We start from the raw sequence: 20,748 nt of genomic DNA, 5'->3' as shown, positions 1-20,748 counted from the left end.
GATGGTGCCTCTTCAGAGGTAACTCTCCAAGGAGTTGGATCAAATGGTCCTGTCTAAATCCTATTGTGCTCACGGGAGATGGGACGTTTCCCAAGTATATATATATATATATATATATATATATATAAGCCTGAGAACGGACTAAGTGGCAAACAGACCATGACACAATAATATATGTAATGTATACAGTGTAAAACTGTTTCACCGTGGTTGTTTTTCTATATCGAAATGGGTTATGATGGCAGAATGAAAAGCAGTCATCGATTTTAACCATGACACAATAATACGGAATATGTATACAGTGTAAAACTGTTTCACCGTGGTTGTTTTTCTATATCGAAATGGGTTATGATGGCAGAATGAAAAGCAGTCGCGCTATCGATTTTAGATTCGGGTCAATTGTTTCAACATCTCAAGAAAACCAAATTCATATTTTATGGGACCATAAGAGAGATCAAACCTGGCCTGGACTCCGTGGCTAAGCATCAGGTCAGCGACTATCTGCCCTTTTATCTTTTTCTAAACAGAGCGCATGTGGGTGCAACCAAAACACGAGACGGTAATCACTGGGAGGGTATACATAGGACATATCTACGCCACATCGGTTGGTTTACATCGCTTAGAGACTAATGCTCTTTCGTGGACTCAACTGTGGCCAACACGATGACGTCACTATATACGTTGGATATTCGTGGAAAGTGGTTATTGCGGACGAACGGCTTTAACAATGAGAGGTCACAGTCACAAGCTAAGACCACGCTAGATATAGTCTCGTAGATTCTCTTTCAGAGAAGCGCAAATGCAATGCCGACAGCGTGTTTCATACTAGCAAAGTTTGATCTCTCGCGTGATCCTGTTGCCACAGCTATGGTACAACCCTTGATGAAGACAAAACTGTCAGGATGCCTCAGCCCAAAGTGAGTGCAGCTGAGGAGGAGGCTTTTTATCAGCACTGTCAGCATACAGTTAGCAAGGAAGACTTCATGCTACGTTCGGCATATAGACATCTACGATGCTCAACGGGCCCATAATGCCTCGATGTTCCAGTCAACTCGATGTAAGCCAGGAAAGGAATCCACAAACAACAGTAGCGAATCCAGAGGGACGAAATTCCTGCAACCATCCGGACCGCACACAAGGGACGGGAAACGTTTTCAGTTGGACAAATCAGTATTTCATACTGGATGGGTGAATAACACCCATCCAGTCCTGAAATAGGCTCAACCACATTTGAATATTTGTTGGAGCGAGGCTAAGAATGGAGTGGCCTGTTTGCGGTCTAAATCATCGGTTCGCTTACCATGCGTATACGCCTGAGCTGGAGTACTCATTGAAGGCGCCAGTGTTGAACCTGAACCTGCTTGATGACCAGATAAAACATGATTCTGCTGTATTCCAATAACTTGACTAGGTAGGTGAGGAGGAGGAAGCCCTGGTTGATGCTGCTGTAAATGAGAAAAGTGATACGGTTGGGAGACATTGCAGGGAACTAGTGCCGAATGGGTTGGGACATGCGACTCCAGGGTTGTTGGCTGGGTGTAAGATCCTGGAGGAGGAACTTGGACATGCGGAACGGGAACAGGCATTGGTAGCATTGACCGTCCCATTTGAGCTGGAGTCAATCCTGTTGGGCTGGGTGGGACTAGTTGTTTGGGGCACCCGCTTCTTCTGAGGAACTCCGCGCAGTCATACTTTTGAGAGCAGTGCGCATAATAGTAGGCATTTCGACCCTCGTGATCCGTTACCGTAGGATCTCCGTTGTACTATGGTGACAGAAAGGTGAAATTCTTCCAAATGGATGGCCAAAGTTACAGTGGAATAACCTCAAGACCATTTAACTGAGGATAAAATATAAAAACTGGGTTTCCAATTTAGATGACGATACAGCGATCTGGGGACTTAAAAATATGTTTCAATTGGTTCGAAGCAGTCATTCACCAAATGAGGGAGTGAACTACGGGCCTATGTGGGGGCATGATCACATCTACAAAGATCGAAAGAACGAGGTGAAAAAAATCCATGCGACCACCCCTTTTGATGGACTTCTTCTTAAGGAATAAACACTCGCATCAAAGGATCAAACTCTCCAGAACCAGGGTGACATTTATTCTTCAGGCGGCTTACTCCCAAAGAGAGAAACAACAATGGGAATGCATTGTGTCATTGACCCAGATCTGCTGGTTAATTATCACGTCATTAGCGGAACTGAAACCCACCGCTGTCTATCACGCTTACAGCTGGAGCACATTTAAGAACTTGCTAGTATGACTCCCACGAACTCTTACCGTTCTTTGTTTCCTCTCTCTTTCTCCGGTGAACGAAGTGGAAATCGCACACCTTTGCTGGTAAGAGGCTGTCACCTTATGACGTATATCAATCATCAACAATCGCGCAACGACTCAATAGCGACATTGTTGAACCGCCATTGCTCACTAGCTTAAGCCCGTATGCGTAGAGAGAAACAAACACGCGCAGACAAAAAGACGAATAAGCCATACAGAAATCAGGAACTGAGTTCATCGGGAGTGCGGATCAAGATGTGAATAGGAAAGTTTTGAAAATAGGACGACCACACANTTGCACGCATGTAAGAAAAAAAACAAGAGTAAACAATTAGCACGTTCTGGGGAAACTGACTTTGACATAGGCAAACGGTGTGGTGAAAATACAGCGAGGGCAATAAGATGCGCCGGGGAATGACTGCGTATGAAGATAGGATGACACAGGCCTAATAGAGAAACAAGTCGGATGTTGATGAGAGAAATGAAGTCCATGATGCAAAAACCTATAGGTGGTGACTGACGAATAAGTGAAGGATGGATTAGCTAGATTAGATAATATTGGATTGTATGCTGCTTGGTTTATAGAAGTATGGAAAGAAGATAAATTGCTACATCCGGGTAAGCAACCGAAAATTAGTGTGGAAATAGTTCACTTGTGAAAAACGGAATCAGTTGAATAGAGCACTTTTCTGAACGTGGTTCCAGAACCAGCAATGTTTGCCCACGTTTCCCCAAACTCACAAACCGTAGACTGAAACCTGATCCCGGACTTAGCCATTATAATAATCCAGCTTATCTCGAGGGTGGCAATGGGAAAGACAAGGGAGATGTGCCCATCATCCTGTGTATTTTCGGTTCACTGGCGTGCCAGTTCGAGTTACGATTAACTGACCATACAAACAGTGATTAGCATATCATATGAGTCTTCGCATGGTGCACTAGTTCCGTGGATCGAAGTTTATGTGTGAGTTGGGAAGACAAGCATTGTCTGAGTCAGTTCATTGCCTGCGGAATTTCGCTAATACGAAAACAATGGTCTGACTGTAAGCCTTTAGACGTAAGTGCTGTTTATGTGTCGGGTGGAATCCACAATGAAACCATTACGACTGCATTTCGCCCCGCCAAAATAGTGATTTTGTGGTGCTTTCACAACTAATTACTATTAAAAAGGCAACCAACAGGATTAGAAGTTGTCCTGAGACCTTTGACTGCAGGAACAAATATGCGGACGCCACCTTTGATTGTAGAAGTCAGGGCGAAACTTTCTGGAGATTGTTCGTACGCTCAACAGACCGGTTTTCAAACGTCGCAGCGGACTCCACACACCGAAATGGAGATCTCAAGTTTTTTAGCGACTATATCCATAAGCCGGTAAGCACAAGACTAAAGTAGTCATCCTGTTGACCATTGTTTGTACGTAGTGATACGCTGGATCCCATTCCATGTGCGACATGCAGTCTTGTAGCCTACATCACACAAACCGAGAAACCTGCTTGGGCTGCAAGTGGCGGTCATAAGAAGTTACGCCTGGGACCGCCGTAGGCTTGTCACTCCGGTATCGAAGACCAAGCAAACAGTTGAACACAATAGTGGCTGTTTCAAATGGTCACACAGGGTAGTTGGTAAGCTATGATTTTGATGGGTTTGATCGGTAGAACACCCGTTTAGCTGTTTACTATTCTCATAAGTCTAAGAGAGGCCGCATGAATTCTGTCCTATGTAGAGAACTAAAAATCGTGGGACAGATGATGACTGAATCGTATTGAATAAGGCATCACAGATGATTCGAGGACCTGCCCAGTAAGTAAAACTATCTGCAGGTTGGTCGAAAAAAGCAAAACTATGTGCCTCATGGTTAGCTTTTTTTAGCATCCTCGTATACTGTGCAAAGCATCACAGAAGGCGCGTACAGTCGAAATAGGGTCGGACGATGTACTCTAGCTGGTCACAGGTATGCCGACTTTCGCATGTGAATACCAGTGACAGAGACATGTGAACCACAGATAGAAAACACTAATCGATAAACAAGCGGCGTAACTACGATACCGTAAAAGCTTTCACTGAAGTGTTAAGACAGATGGGTGCAACCTAACCAGGATGCAACGATACTTTTGAACTATTAACCATTCTATAAAACATGAAAAGTTTACATATTATCCTAGTTGCCGGACACATCAATACACTCAGCTTATCAAGCTTATCAGCTTGGGCTCAAGACATGGTGATATCTTTGATCATTCGGTTGAAACCCAATCAATACACTACCTGCATGCACCAAGATATTTAAAACCGCTAGAACTGAGACAGTAGCATTGTATGCGGCCGCCTTAACTGCGCTGGAAAACGATCAAAATAAGCCTGGCTACTCTCACCCTACTTTAATAGAACTAACGTTGACACTGGGCCAATGGCCTTCGCTAATTGATTAGTCGCACCCTATCCTTTTCAGCAGCAGTGGCCTACTGACAAAAAGCGACGGAGCGAATTTGAAGTTCCACAAAGCGAACCAAGAGCATCTATAGCTAGCAACTGACAGTGGTCGGTCCGTTTATTTAATTCTGTCCAGTTCGATACAACCAACTTAAGCCTATTCTCGTTAGTAGGGAAACAAAGAAGATCGGACACAGAATGATGATGACGCTCCCAATTAGACGAAATACAATCAACGATCCAGTACAATTCCCATAGGCTTTCATTCGCGTTAAAACCACCCATCATGAAGGAAATCTCATACAACACCCGTATTCACCTTACCGCCACAACCTAGTCGGTATGAACACATAAGCTCTTCCTCCTATCACGCACTTCGCCACGTGTATCTGGCAAGCTTCACAGTCAGCGGTGTGTCGATGCCAATCAGGTGAACATGATCCAAGATTCGATACGGATCGATTTTATTTACGTTGAACTGTTCAGACAAGTAGTTTTAAGGAGCAAGCGTCTTCTAAACCCTATTTGGACACCAATAGCAATCGCTTACAAAGGGTAAACAAAAAAGTAATCCAGACCGTAGAGGGATATACAGCTTGAATACACACAAACAGATAGAATAGACTATGATGTCACGAGTAACTAGTAAAAAGCATGCATGCTGTATGATTAAGCGGACCTCGGGGCGAAAGCAAATGGGACCTATGAAATGTGAAGAGGTTGTGCTCATAGCGACTTACCCATAAAAGCAATTGGAGATAGACTAGATTTCCCAGGGTTGCTGCGATATGTATCGCTGCTCGAGGGTCTTGTCGGGAATAGGGTGCATTAACTGTTTCGGGCGTGGCTAGCGCCAGACACAGCACCACTTGACGCGTATCCTGTCGGGCGATTGCATCGATTAACTGTTGCTGAAGGGGCGCATCGGGATAAGGAAGGGGAGGTAGAAATTCTTGACGGTCGTACTTTGCACGAATCCATATTTCCTTTTCTTCTCGTGAGCTGTTTGCTTCGGGTTTTCTGGGAACAGGTAACAACAAGGAAAAAAGCAATACGATGACCGAACATGTGCACTAAGGCAAAAGTTGGCGTACGCGAGGAGGATAACACTGGTTGAACGCCCTTAAATTAGTTTTATTGAGGACGCTATCAGTCCACTCAGCAGCAACAGATCAGTTGTGCTTACTAGGGTTCGTTAGATGGTTGTTAATGCTTGATTAGCAGTTGACACTACTGGCCTTAGCAACCACATGATCATCGAGTACGTCTGTGTGGCTAAGGCAGCTGATTTATGGTGTAAAACGACTGAAAACCGGGTTTGTTGAAGTGCCAGCGTGTGGCTCCAAACATTACTTACGCTGATGAGCTATCAACTTTTACGTGGGATTCAATAGGTGCCAATTTAATACCACTGATGCGTTCACATCAGATGCTATCATTTGATACAGAAGGGTTTATGTGTAAAGGATGCCAAGCATGGTATAGGTGGACATGCCTTCAGTAAGAACTCTAACAAACAAAGGTATCAAATAGAAAGCACATAAGGGTCGCCATCTGCACTTCAGCCATGGAACACAACAAAAGTCTGTGATCACATTCCAGGATACAATTGTTGCGTTTTCCCAAATTATTCCAGAGGGAGCAAAAAGCATGCAACGCACGATTTTTATCTGGTACCTGCATTAACAAGCCACAAGCGCATGAGAACACTAGGATTGGAGACTGTGAATTATCAGGAAAGATGGACGAACCGCTAGACATAAAAAATCTGAGAGGAGAGTAAATCGACAGAAGAATCACATACTTCCGATTGCCTGCATTGACAGGCACGGCAGCTTCCCACACGGAATTGGCCAGTGTGTTGCCAATGGCGCACATTACAGCCGCAGACTCGGAAGACCACTCGTCCAGATGAAGCGACCGAACACGCGATATATGCGTGCCCAACTGCCGGTGGATACCGCTGCAGCTGATGCACACCATAGCACCCAGATTTAAGCTGGCCCAATCCGGATCTGAAAACAATGACAGAAAGTATCGTATCGTTCTTGGGAAACCAGCGATGCCGGATGGTATAACAGAATTGAAAACAAAAGAATAAGTAAAAATCAACCAACAACCCCAAAGCACCCAAAAGAGCATGACCGGTCACCGGTCAGCCTGAAGCAGCTAGGCTTCGATCGGCTCCAATCCCCAGCATAAAAAGGTTCAATCGGACAGACGTTTTGATGAAGTACAACTGTTATGATTCAGATCTCTCCAACTAAAAAAGCGATCCATTAAGCTTCTGTTTACGGCGTCTGCCGATTGCTTGGAAAGTTGTCAGTTCTGACGGAATACTCAGTCTCTATTTGAATGAGGCAGGAATGGAAGGTAAGTTAACCACCCTAATTGTGGTTTGGCCCAGTGTGACTTACTCCTCCGAGTATACTCAAATGCGAATATGGCCTGGAATGCAAGTTGTTCTGCTTATTTTTGAAAATTTTATTTTGATTCGTGCTTCAAAGTAAGTACACTGAACTTACATATGTTCGGATGCATTTGGTCAAACGAGGCTGAGCGAGATTGACGATGTACAGAAGTTGGGTGGAGGCAAAGACAATATATACCGACTCGAAAACAGATGACTTTGACCACCAGCTGGCTATTCTGGACAGCCGAAAATTGTACACACATGTTTTTCTGCACTGCTTTAGTGACCACGCAAACTCTCATTTCACGAAAAAAACCAATGACAGGAGTGAACTTTAGGGGTACTGCTGTCGGTTGCTAGCTGTCGACCATGTGTGTTGATTATGTTTTTTACCCTTTAATAGAATAGATGAGTTTTGACAAAATGTCATACCAACAACTTTCATAAGCAGAAAGGAAACTGAAACCTTGCAACCCGTCGCGAGCACAGTTATGCAGCAGTTTCGAGCAAGTGATGAATACATGGAAGGGAGTGCGTGGGAAACAAGAGATAAAACAACAAAGTTGACTTAAAAGCAGGTTGGCTGATTCATCCGTATATCAAAGCGGCTTGTATCAGAGAATTATGAGTTGAACTGAATGTCACAAACGACGGTAATAAGCGGTACAAACCACATGATGAACAGCAGCCGCCATACAGGCTGTGCGGGCCGTGCTTGTCTACCAGCCCACAGGGGCACTGTACAGCATACAAACGGGAGTTGAATTACCCGCCTCCAACCGACACGAGCAAAAGCACAATGAGCGGTGATAAATGACATGGAAATTTCACTGTGCCACGAAACCCGTACACACGCAACACCCCATAGGAACAAATCAGTGAGACGATGGGTAGCGACCGGCGATAGTCACGCGAATATTGTGCTAAGCAAACAAACACTACAGACCTCGCGAGAAGAAAGTTCGCACACAAATGACGAGGAAGAAACGAGCGTGCGGAAAAAAGTCTCCATGACAGCGTGTTTACCAGCTGGAAGGTGCATTGAAAAAAAACCCGAGAGGTTCGTCCGCCAAAAACGACTGAATGATACAACGCCGGATTTTCAAAATAGGCTTAACCAACGGAAGACAACGGGGCGATTGAAACTCGGCTAACATAGAAAAGCAATTAGGTGAATATAAAGTGCTAATGATTTCGGATGGTAGAGAAATCGATCAACGAGCCTAGGTGCAAATCCGACGAATAAAGACAGAATCGCGATAATAAAAACGAGCATTCAGAACAGAGACCATCGTATTTGCAATCACTCTTGAAGTTCCATGGCAATGGCGGAAATATGTCGCGAAACATTGGCAAACTGCCATAATATTTGTGCACGATTCAGCTTTAAGTGAAATGCAGGGTACACCTGATGAAGCTTTTCACCCACAGACTTACGAAATTCGACCAGCGCAAGCGATACACACAAGAATCAAGTGCCTTCATGAGGGAAATGGTTTGAACTAGCTTTTGCTCGCCTATTCATGAATGGCGAGAGCAGTACGAGGAACTGCGCATTGCATGTTACACTGCACCTGAATCCGATCACTTATTTTCCCCTTATTTCGAGGCAACTAAGGTTGAAATCCATGACTCACGTTGGTAGGCAGCTGGAACAAAGCTACAAATCTAGTGAAAACAAAAATACCAGATATGGCGCAAATGAATTTTCTGTAAAATTCACGTCCATTTTCCTGAAATGTCCCGCAATTTGTGAATGAACTCAATTCACTTGCAAAGTGAGTTAGCGCTAATGAGACTTCACTGAATTCCTTCAGAACCCCTCGTTCTGTGTGGCGAACATGGGCACAGGGTGACGAGGCAATTGATGACCTTACATTATTTGTCTACAAATCTCAGTTAGTTACTCAAAGGTAGCCTCCGAAGAAAAGAGAGGACAGGCATGCGGAAACAGATTAGTACTTTGAAATAAATATGCACCACAAGAAAGTTTACTTAGATTTTCGACTGTTCATATGAACGAATCTTTCATAGCCTGTCTCGTATAGTTCTAAAATGAAAATAGGTCGATGTTATGTAATGGCCTGGAGTTTTCCAACCCCCATGAAAGCGAACAGCCCATATACGGGAATACGAGACACCACAGAAGATTGATCGCACGGAGATTTTGAAAACAAGAGTTTTTGTCTTCCCTTTCAGTGAAAATAAGTATGAGCCTTATGAAACAAATAGTGAATAGTAGGAAAGAATCAATTTTGTGATGCGATAAGGTAGGTTCGTTTTGAAAGTAGTCTTCGTGGGTTGCACTACATCAGGGGATGATGAACTAAGAGATGCGACTCTGGCCGGAGTAGTGTGGACCGGGTCGCGATCACAGAGGTTTCACAGAGCGTAGGCAGGGACGTATTGTTTATCCATCAATCTAGATAATATTAGGATGAAAAACGTGGCAATAAGCAGAGCTCAAAGGATAACTTTTCTTAAGAATCTAACTCACTGTTTAACAGGGCCGATTCCAGAGGACACTGGTTAGAGTCCTGCAAGTTTTAACTCGGATGAGTGGGGGTCCCAGTAGCACAACTAAGGACGCATTCCTGATGGGCTCAAAACAAGACGAAAACTGGCAGTGAGCTGTCGACATATTTGGGTCTGTCAGCCCATACTACTTGCAGAGAAAAACGCTTGTTCTTATGGCTTAATTGGTAAACGATGCACGTAAGTTACGCAGTCGCGTGAAGAAAAAAAACAGTTGGAAAAAGTTCAAAGGCGTTGTGAGATGGCGCGGTCTTACCCACGTTACATATGAGATGCGAAACTTCATTCAAATGATTATTAAAACTTCCAAGGCACCGACGGGGGTTTCGACCATCAAATCCATGAAATCATTTTAATAGAACACCCTGTTCGAAGCCTCGATCCGAGGAATAAAGCATCAGAAAGCCAGTAGTTAAGCTGATATGAAGCAATTTTCAAGTATACATCAGATACCAATAATTCAGCCTTTCCACCCAATATCTGTAATAACCCAGGTGTGCAGGAAGTTGTCATGAATGGAAACCGGTCGGTTCTACGACTTTACACTGTTCATTTAATTCCTGCTGACGTTGCACACTTCCAAGGGTTCAAGCCATTTCGGAAAAGAGCACAACCATAAACAGCTGAGTATATAAAACCAGTATGTTGGTGATAAAACAAAGCATTAGAGCTCTGAAAAGCCCAAAAACAAAAAAAAACTTTCCATCCCAACAATTGCCCATTGAGCACGCACAGAAGAAACTCTCAAGCGATCAATTGGTTAACCATTCAACCACAAAGTCTGATTATTCGCGAGGTTGGGGATTTAGTTTTGCAAAAAAAACGAACATCATAGGTAACTATTCATCAACCATTATTGATTTGCGGCTCAATGGGTGCATAATCGATCGGTGATATTTAGGTTAGTCAAGCAGGTCATCCTACCAAATAAGTATTCCAGTCTTTTGTGTCATATAACATTAAGATGTATGTCATACAGCAACGATGTACTGCAACTTGGACCGTTGCACTATTGGCCTATTTTCTGACACATTAGCTGAGCTAAATCGGTGGGTTGACAGTTGAAAAACGTTACACTCAGATTTTAGGGGAATCAAAGGAAACAATGTTTATCATAGCCACCACTTCTCAAATTACTACGTCAAAAGAAAACTAGAAACTAAGCAGCTTTTAGTAGAGGTTGTAGAGGTCTTCAAACACGCGGAACAATGATTATCAGGAACGGCAATTCGCCAGCAGTGGAAATAGCGCTTATGTGCCCTATTGTCAAAACCAAGGTAATGGATGAACAGGACGGGAAGGAGCGAGGACTTACTGTAAAAATCCCCATGTTACTGGGGATGACGGTAAGGTGCTGAAAGCTCCCAAAACCATTAAACTAAACAAACTCAGTGGCTAAGGCACAATTCGAACCCAACATAAGCAGCTCCTATCTGAGCTTGGACAACCATTAAGCTTGTTTCGGGTGAAATTGCAGCTAGGCACCGAAGGAGTGTTACAACTGAATGACGACAACCATTGAATTAAACAGCTAAACACCACGTTGGAGCGAGATCGATCAAACGTCCTTTGTGAGCCTTGCCACCCGCATGCGTTGAACAACGACAAATAAACGTCAGCTAGGCAGTCCGGCTATTCCTCACCAATCAGACTGGTTACGAGCAAAGAGAGTCACGTGGGCTCCACCTATAGAGTGACAAAGATCCCTTAGGGGAAAACAGACGAAAACCTAGGTTAAAACTAAGCTGTCAGTCTATCTTTAAATAAATAATTCAACAGCTTATTACCGATGGACGCTTTCCTTTTCCAAAGATTGGTTCATACGTGAGGATGAGCTTGTCCGCTGAAGGTTGCAAATTGTAACTACCTTTGTTTAGAGATTGGCAACACGACGCATAAGGAGCACAGCCTGTCTGTTCCTATCGGCAGACTCCAGAGACAGAGGGCAGCCGAGATTTTCAGTGTGCTTTGACTGTATTCAGTGGTGTTCTCGTTGGGCTTTCATGAAGACAAATCCAACATCAGTAGAAAGTTTAACAATTGGGGGATTTATCATTGCTAGTGTCATTTCCGGGTGAACAGTTCCTGTTACGAACTGCCCAAACGGTACCACAGAATAATTTTGCTGCACGTCGCCTTCAGAACAATCATGAAGCATTCATATTTTGAAAAAAAAATTATGGGTTCCGGGTACCCAGACAACAGGTTGGAGGGTCACATGTTCGTACAGAAAACAAAGACAAAATGCGATTTGGAAGATCCGAATTTCGGTGGCTCTCAGGCTAAGCTTAGATCTGCGCTGCAGAACTGCTGCTTTTTTCCTCAGCCAAACGGGTTCTTGATTGAAAAAATAATGCAACGTTTCCGTTTCCACTAGATCACACGTCGTATGGTGGTAGTGGCTGGTGAGCATTGTAACGATAAGCTGTCTCGATGCTTAATAGGGAAAGAATGGGTGGCAGCAGGCGTTACGACTGCAATCCTGCCATCGCCATGGTCGGTAGAACCGCGTACATGTACAGTGGTTATAGCTACCACAGTTTCGTTCATCCATGACCTCGGAAGATACGGGTAAATTGCTACGTACCGGAGGCAATATTTGATACAAATTATGCGTGAATCCGGGAGTGACAGTGAACTTTTATTGGAGATCGGGAAAGAGAGCTATGCATTGGAGACAACGGCTTGGATGCCTGTGCCTCGTTGAGCGCGCGACTGGGCTGATTCTGTCAATGCTTCTAGCTAATGACAGTCTTGTGATCTTAGTGTATAACGAGCGTATAGAAAATATCAAGAGACCATACACCCAATTTACGAAGCATCTGGCTGGTTTGCATTGCCAGAAAAGTATGTCTCTGGATTAGTAAAGACAGGAGTTCCATGGTCTAGGATTGCTGCTTTTAGAGGCTTCTTTTCTAATCGGGTCATAGAGCCCATGGTGTACTTGCGTATTCACATAATTTCTACTTGTTAAGTGCCTGCATTACTTGGTACAATTGCGCCAAACCCAAGTTACCAACCAGCTAGGGGAAGTCAACCACTAGGTGCCGAAACTTTTACAACTAATGGATAAATAATCGGTCCATGAAAAAGTCCAACTAAGCCCCGTCCTGCGAGTGGATCCGCAAAGACGGAAGATAACAGGGACACATAGGGTAAAGAGCAGCAGCACTATTCCAAAGGTTAGAAATTAGGTTAGCATCAAAGGTTTTCACAATCTATCCAAAAAGGTCAAGAATCCACCACACTGAACGCGACGTATGCGTTGGCTTATAAATATCTACACCGTATCGTGCTGCTCACTTTACTTTCGATTAGTTGCTGGAATGACGGCGATCGTCGTATACGATGCAGGTGGCAAAGCGAAACCGCGTTTGGGGCGCTAATGCGCCAAAATGAATCCATCCCAGACATGCTAGAAGGGAACTAGATGACTAGATGATGGGCCTTGCTATTAGTGGCTATGTTGCGCTCGACTATGTCCGACTTCCGCGAGGTCTCAGCATTCAGAGACCTTAGGACACAATATAAGCAAACTGTCATGGTCAAATAAGGATGCGAATGGCAGTGTTCAAGAACAATTTTTCGAAAGAAAATGAACTAGTGAAGTCCAACGATTATTATAGACAGGCTGTAAGCACCACCATGACGAAGTGCGAGGATAATTCGGTCTGCCTCTGATCCAACTCTATCAATCAAGTCTTTGATTGGTCGCTTCCGTTATTCTTCTTCGAGTTTCGCTTCAGTTATATATGGTTTTACGTCTCGAAGCTTTGAACATCCTACTTTTGATATATGTAAGACTTCAGCGCACGGCTCAAGTGGGCCATCCTAGGTATGATCCACTGTGGTGTAAAGGAAAACGGAATCAATCACACTCGATCTGCTACTAGGAGACGACCTACCTTTAGTCATTTTTTGTGACAGAATCGTGGGCTATCCGGAACATCTCATCATCTGTTCACTAGTGGTTGCTGAGCCGTGTACAAGGTTGTCGGTATCCCAACAAAGAGTCAAAGATTATAAGGGAAAGGTAATACAGGGTAAACATTATTAAACAACCAATTGATTTATTCAGTTCATGAGGCAGTCAAGTCTTTTATGGCTCTAAAAGTAGGTTCACATTCCAACTTCCGAAGACATCAGTCACTTTCATTAAAGAAAGAGGTTGAACCACGCTTCAGCGACGACAGACAGAAAACGGCGAAAGAAGGCCCGAACATCAATCAATTGCGAATATATCGAGAACTGATGAGGGACTACTGTTGGTTTACTTCGGAAAAATTAAGCATGCGCTTTAATTGATGATGTTTAGGTTTATACTCAACGACACACGAACTGGTTGTTGGATGCTTATGCTCAGTTATGAATATTCAATGCGAACCATGTACCAACAAGTGAACATGTAGACATATGGAAATGCCTGTATGGACATGTATGGACAGATCTGCGATGTCTCACAGTGCCTAACGGCTTGGACTTCTCCAGAAACTGAGACCCACTCTGGTGGTCACTTCAGGAGGAGCAACTATTGTCCTTAATTGAAATCCACACTTTTTCAGGAGATTCCAGTGAGGGTGAGCGAATGAGATCACATCGGTGTCGGGCACAATCATCATTGGCAATCTGAAATTGGCTGTTTTTCCTTTCTAAGATAAGGGGAAGATGTAAGCACGCGATACGGGACGACAATATACAAACTGTCCCCTCCTGGTTGGGATTTATCAGCCGAACGTAGTTCAAGGATCACACAAATGCACGTACTGACAATAGGATAGGACTTTCGGACTATCAAACTGGGAAATGCGATTAGGTACCTATACATCAAGGAAGGCCATGAGAACAATCCTGTTAGTGCGCATGTTGAAGTACGGAGCTGCAACCGAGACTCAGTTGATGAACCGTGCAGTCATTGGAGTGTGACCGGTTCCATGACAGCAGCCAGAAAATGGGAAAAGTCAACTGAAAAATCGGACTTCAGAGCCAACTGTCTGTCATTTTACGCTAAGTGTCAGCAAACTTCGACACAGAGGCGTAAACGCACTCAAACAAGACAACGGACAGTAAGTAGATTATCAGTCAGCCTGTAGAAAGCACAATGAACAGTTGTGACAGGATCGATTAGCCCTATAATAGAGATGTAAACACACCCTGATTAGCATCCACGATACATACACGAACAACCGCACATGGGATGTGTTGGAGCGAAGTGTACACATCCATTCGACTGACGAGATGTACAGACGAACGTACACAAGTCTGGTCACCAGCCTTCTAGCACAGAACTGTATGCAAGGACAATGGCGAAAATGTTTTCTGTTATCGAGCTAAGTCGCAAAAGGATTAGCAAATGGTTAACTGATAGAAATCCAAACTGCAACCGCAAAGATAGAGGGCGACCAGCCGGTAGGTGGAAATAATTTCACACAGCGAGCAAATGGGAAAAACCAGACAGTCAACACGTCAACAACAAGCAACATCGGTAGCGAGGAAACACCATATTGATTTGTGTCCTAAATGGGCACAGGTAGTCGGCGAATAGGTCGTTTGCACAAGACGTGGGCGTGTACGGATGCAGACAGTAAAAGCAGCAATCAGGTAAAAAAAAGCACCAGTTCGGAGGCACGTTTCGAGAACACATATTGAGTGACACGAGGGTAAAGAGGCCAGCGGAATGGCACAGGATGCAAAGAAGATTTTTCGTTCTGATGACAAAAGACCTTGAAAGACCTCATAACAACAAGCGGCCCTTATACTGTGTTCCCAAGAAGTTTCTAAAGCCGCGAACCACGTCGCAATTTAAGCAACAGTTAAAAGGAAAACACCAGGGTCCACTAAAGATACAAACTGTTGGATTTCAGACATTGTGAAACAAGAAGTGAAAGCCAAACTATTATCACTATTATCACAAAGGCAGAAGCTCAGAAGTCACAAACATCCACCTCGCAGGATCATTTATCGGACTGAAATGCGCTGGAAGAAACGTGAGTGCCAATGCAAAAGCCAGTTCAGAAGAGTGGAAGAGCAATTAGTCGTCAGTTGACTGGGAAACAGAGAGCTATTGACAGCAAGCCACATTTCCAGGCTTCTACAGCTGATACCATTTATGTGTCACAAGATCGGGCGCAAGAAAGCCCGAAACGGTGAAGGACGGCGAAGAAGGGTTCGGTAGTTGTCGCTATAAGCTGGGAAGGGGTCTGACACTCGATCACTCGCCGCACTGCCTGAGATAACATGCTGAGATTGGGATAGCAGATGGACGCGCCTTATGGGCTCGGTTCCAAGACTGAAGAGAGGCCATCGCGCACGAGATAGGAGGGTATAAATTACCGAACACGTTAACGAACCTTCAACAGAATCAGCAGAAGTAACATCTGTCACCTGGTGCTCGTCTACTTAGAAAATGAAACAGTCAATACTGATCAGGGTGATTACACTTTAATCCAAGAAATGTAACCCTGCACCGCGGAAGCCTACCTAATCATCAGCTTGGAGATAAGGAAACAGGAGAGCAGGAGTTTCGAATCAATTGCCGTCTGTAGAGCGAATTTTTGTGAAAAAGGACGAGATCGAGTTGCACGTTCTGTACTCCTAGACGAAAGGGGCCACCGTGTACAATCTGACAGTTTTTCAACAGTGGAAATTTTTCGAAAACGAAATGGTTCGTGTGAAGAAACTTTTGGAGGGTCAAGGCCATCCGCGCAGGCGTGCTATTCCGTTGGGGAGTCAGTTAGGAGTGACGTACATAAAATCTAGAGAAACGAGATCCTGGAAACCGACTTAATAATGAAATACCAAACTCACCGCAAGCACCACAGTCAGCGCAGTACTGGTTTCCTGCCACTGAACGAATACTTTCAATCAGATGATCGGTCGTCGCAAGCTCACTGCTATCCCCAGCACCGGAACGGCCGCTTGTGAGGCTGTTGTTATCCCCACCGGAATGGACTCCACCGGTCAAGTTGGATGAGCTCGCAAGGCCTGTGTTGGAGGAAGCGGAGCCTGAATTGTTCATCGCCCTGGTGCGTTTGGTGGATTCATTCAACTGCAATCTGGTCATAATGGCACGCTCAATATACATGACCCAATCATCCCGTTCCTCAGGTCCTTTGGCTTCGAAATGCCACTGACGATCCATTGAGATCAACTGGAATTCGTAACCTTCTGAATCTAGAATGAGATTTTTTGAGAGTGTAGGAAAATAGAGCCGATGAGTGGAGTGCATCCGATAATGGTCAAATTCGCTGGTAATCATGTTGGGAGCTCGGCCCGATTTGAGAAAGTACTAAGTATCTAGTAGGATTATACGACGGTATGTAGATCACTAACTCATCGTAAGAAGTTCTACCCCCGCATAGCGCACCGAATCCGGATTTAACTCCACGGCTAATATCAGTTTTTTTTTAAATAAAAAACGAAAACCACTGTATGATTGGTTCACTCACATAAAGAGTGTCAGTGGTGCTCGGCCCGATTTGAGAAAGTACTAAGTATCTAGTAGGATTATACGACGGTATGTAGATCACTAACTCATCGTAAGAAGTTCTATCCCCGCATAGCGCACCGAATCCGGATTTAACTCCACGGCTAATATCAGTTTTTTTTTAAATAAAAAACGAAAACCACTGTATGATTGGTTCACTCACATAAAGAGTCGTCAGTGCTGTGTCACTCACCCCAGCCTGGATGGGAAACAGCACCAACGCCATCCAAACTCATCCTTCATTTCCGACTGCAATGTCAAACCATGTCCACCTCTAGGTTTTTGCCATTCCGAACAAGGCACGGAAAACGATGCTCGGCTAGATATGTGTGACAGATGACTCACCTGCCTTGAAGTGCTTGGTGCCAAAAGTGGCGCAAATCGGTAAATGCAATTCTGGCCTTGGAGGTTCGTGCGTTGACATCATCGGTCACACTGCCATCAGAGATAACGCGACTTCTGATATACATAGTGTTCCTTGGATTCCTAGAGGCATGATTTGCATGACTTCGCACTTTGTAGGCATGAAGCCCTTGTCGAAGGACTGGCAGACCTTGGTTAGCTTATCAAGATTTTATTCTTTGTTGTGAGAACTCTAGCAGTTTGTACCTTAGAAATTCTGTTGGCAAATTTTCTCATTTGGTTCAATCAATTAACCAGTTTACTTTGAGAAATACGTAACAGTGAAGTTTTCTTGAAGAACGAGTAGACAAGCAAAGAAATCATGATGACTGACGGGATAACAATGAGAAATCCGGACGCTGCAGCCTTACGCTGGCACTAAAACAGAGCTGTATACCAGACTTCAGAAAATTTCATTCTTAATCAGAAAATAAATTCTTCACAGCTGGGACCAAAGATTTCATTGCTTTACTAAATTGTACTGATGGGGTAAACTGAGATCTAGCAGAAGAACGAAGTTTTTAATATCATCTCGTCTGGTATATAGGTTGACTGATTGAGAGGGAAAACACACTGTGAATAGTATACTTGTTGGAAATCCAACGTCAGAGAAGTCAGCGCTCACGCACCACCAGCTGCATGATTGAAGAATAAGAAGCGCTAGGTCTTGTCAAGTACAGGTTGGTCCCACATCAGTAGTTGAATAATAGTGGAGCTCGAAAACCTATTCGGTACGTTGAGAATTTAACGCACCCTAGAATTCATGCTGCTGCCAATTCCCATTTAGGAGGAAACAATGTTATCACACTTATGGGCCCTTCGATGTAGGTTTATTTAGCAAGGCAAACCGAAAACCATAAGTAGACCTTCAAAATCTCTTCACAAGGTTTTGTATGAATTATTGGTCATTGAAGCGTATTTCGAAAACCAAAAGCACACACAATTGTTACTTTGCTGGCGTTTTTGGTTGGCCTTGGTTGTTTAAATCTACCACCCTAGGATTACAGCGCTGATTCGCAATACAGGTGCCGAAGAACGAAATGTCCTAGTCCAGTAGACTATATCATTGTGAGAGCGTTTACCACAAGGACCCACCCGCCCAACTTACGCAACTGCAACAGTTGATTGTTATTACCATGTGTTTTTATGAATGTATTGTGTTGTGAACGCTTACGAAAGAATTCCCATCAGATTAAAGACTCGGAATCCCGAATGACGACGGAATCAGGTTAACTTATGCACGGCGAGCGATTGACACCAGAGATATGTGCGCGCGAAAAGCTTCTTCAACGCTACTTTCGGTTAACCAATTGGGTTCTCTCAAACAACCTAACAATGTGTGTAAATGCGTTTAAAAAATCACGGATTTACTCACAGAGACAGGGTTAAAGTGAAGTTCTAGAAAACAAACTATTGGTGAGAAATTTATACCTTTTTCAATAGAAGACGAACTCAGGAGAACAGCCGGCTTCAAGAGTGCCTGTCGTAGCAAGTCCCTCGATGAGGTCTTGGATGATAATTTCAGAAGATCTGGACGAGCTCAAGTAGGCGCATTGTTAGGAGGGCTACCTTTAAACGAACAAATCCGACTTGCTAACGATTTGTCTGGTTTACTGAAACCTTGTTTCTAAATTTCAGCCTCTCAATGACATTTTATCGGACTGTTGGCTCTTTTTATATTTTGGTTCAGTTGAATTCCGTACCGCAGAACGATCCACTCGTTTGCAGTATAACTTCCTCGAAGTTGTTTGTCCTCACCGTTACTGTGAACTAACGAGTCTGACTCATACATTATCCAAGAGGATACAACACGCATACACAGTTAACAGTGGTCTACTCGTGTTTTTGGCTGAGACGACAACCCAAGATAAGTATCGCCACGTGCTAGGGGCAAAGAGATTGATCAAGAGTCAGTCTGTCCAGATCCCTTCATCTGTAATCATAATTTCTCAATTCCAGTGGCTTAATTAATTCTTTCTTTGCCTTCACCATAACTTACGAAGTCCGAAAAAATGACCTGGAAACAAGAGAATGACTGTGACTAATTCATAAGGTGGGTTCTCATTTGGTCACTGTATTTTCTATGAAGTACTCTTGTCAGCTGTGCCCTGAATGGGTGCCATTGCCTCATTTATCGTTTTTGCACAGCGCTAGACTGTTGAGGAGCTCATAGCGACCTTTGTTTTAGTAGCCAATGATTCCGTAGGACAGTGAGTTTGTTGCTAGGTCGAGAATAGGTTTTCCACACATCTGCCATCCGGTGCCGGAGCTAATTCGTCCTCTTCCTTACTGTTCTATTCTTTTGGAACTGTCCATCAGTTGAAAAATGGAAGAAAAGTCAGTACAAAATGGATGGGCACAAAAAACTCAAAGTTTGCAGGAACTTATCCAGAAAGGGCCACAGAAGCAGAATATGCGTCTAACGACTAACATGCAACAGTGTGTTACACTGGTCCCTAAAATGTGCTACGTTCGATAGGGAGGAGGAACAGCACATAGGCAATCGTATTCACCTACCTTCAGCATCACCAACGCTACTTTTCGGATTAGGTCTGATCCGACGATGCCGCTTCTTCACGCAGGTTGCGTCCCTCACGCCTGTCCAGATGGAAAGCTGGAAGCGAAAATAGTGTGGTCAAATGAGATTTTCTGGGCAACTCAGATAAGGAAGAAAAACAAATATTGGCGTTTCCAAGAGGCTCGACTGTTGCCAGTAGCAGTCGTGAAAAAAGGAGAGCACGGATAAAGATACGACAGCTGAAAACTTTATTATCACCGCTTACTGGGTTGATCACTGCTGCACCAATTCTTTCTGATCCTAGTTAGTTGAGTGAGCCCATATAATGTTCCAGAGATTAAGTACACACAAGAGGAGACAACCTCGACAAAAAACAACACTGTACGAAAATATGAACATTTTTTACTTCACTTTCAAGTTCAGCCGTTGTGTTTCACCAACAAGATTGCTCCAAATGATTGCAAACTATTCAGCTGTAGCTGAATCATTGGTCACGCCCAAAAACAACGTGAAACCCGCCCATGTGAATTTGCTCGGAGAGCACTGAACACAAAACTCTACCGAGAAATGTCAAAGTCAACAATGACATTTGATACTGTTATGTTGGTACAAGACGGTGGTAGCTAACCCTGTGGACGCCACAACTATCCAAATAGTTTCCTTGCAGACCCGAAGGACAAATGGA

The 20,748-nt window shown here is 43.9% G+C and overlaps 1 protein-coding gene across 1 annotated transcript in view; it reads right to left on the bottom strand.

Moving 5' to 3' along the window:
• The window catches only part of T265_12983 (hypothetical protein), a gene marked incomplete at both ends in the record, with an annotated part of 46,432 nt that overhangs the window by 5,935 nt on the left and 19,749 nt on the right, over positions 1-20,748 (bottom strand). The window contains 5 exons of the mRNA XM_009166597.1: positions 1,301-1,763; positions 5,453-5,732; positions 6,517-6,727; positions 16,465-16,830; positions 20,063-20,143. Of these exons, the coding sequence (XP_009164861.1) occupies positions 1,301-1,763; positions 5,453-5,732; positions 6,517-6,727; positions 16,465-16,830; positions 20,063-20,143 (1,401 nt within the window). The remainder of the gene's footprint in view (positions 1-1,300; positions 1,764-5,452; positions 5,733-6,516; positions 6,728-16,464; positions 16,831-20,062; positions 20,144-20,748) is intronic.

Source organism: Opisthorchis viverrini (assembly GCF_000715545.1).
Source record: "Opisthorchis viverrini unplaced genomic scaffold opera_v5_28, whole genome shotgun sequence".
In the NCBI taxonomy this organism is placed as follows: domain Eukaryota; kingdom Metazoa; phylum Platyhelminthes; class Trematoda; order Opisthorchiida; family Opisthorchiidae; genus Opisthorchis; species Opisthorchis viverrini.
Note: the sequence above shows the minus strand (reverse complement) of the source record. Positions and strands in the feature narration are given on the sequence as shown.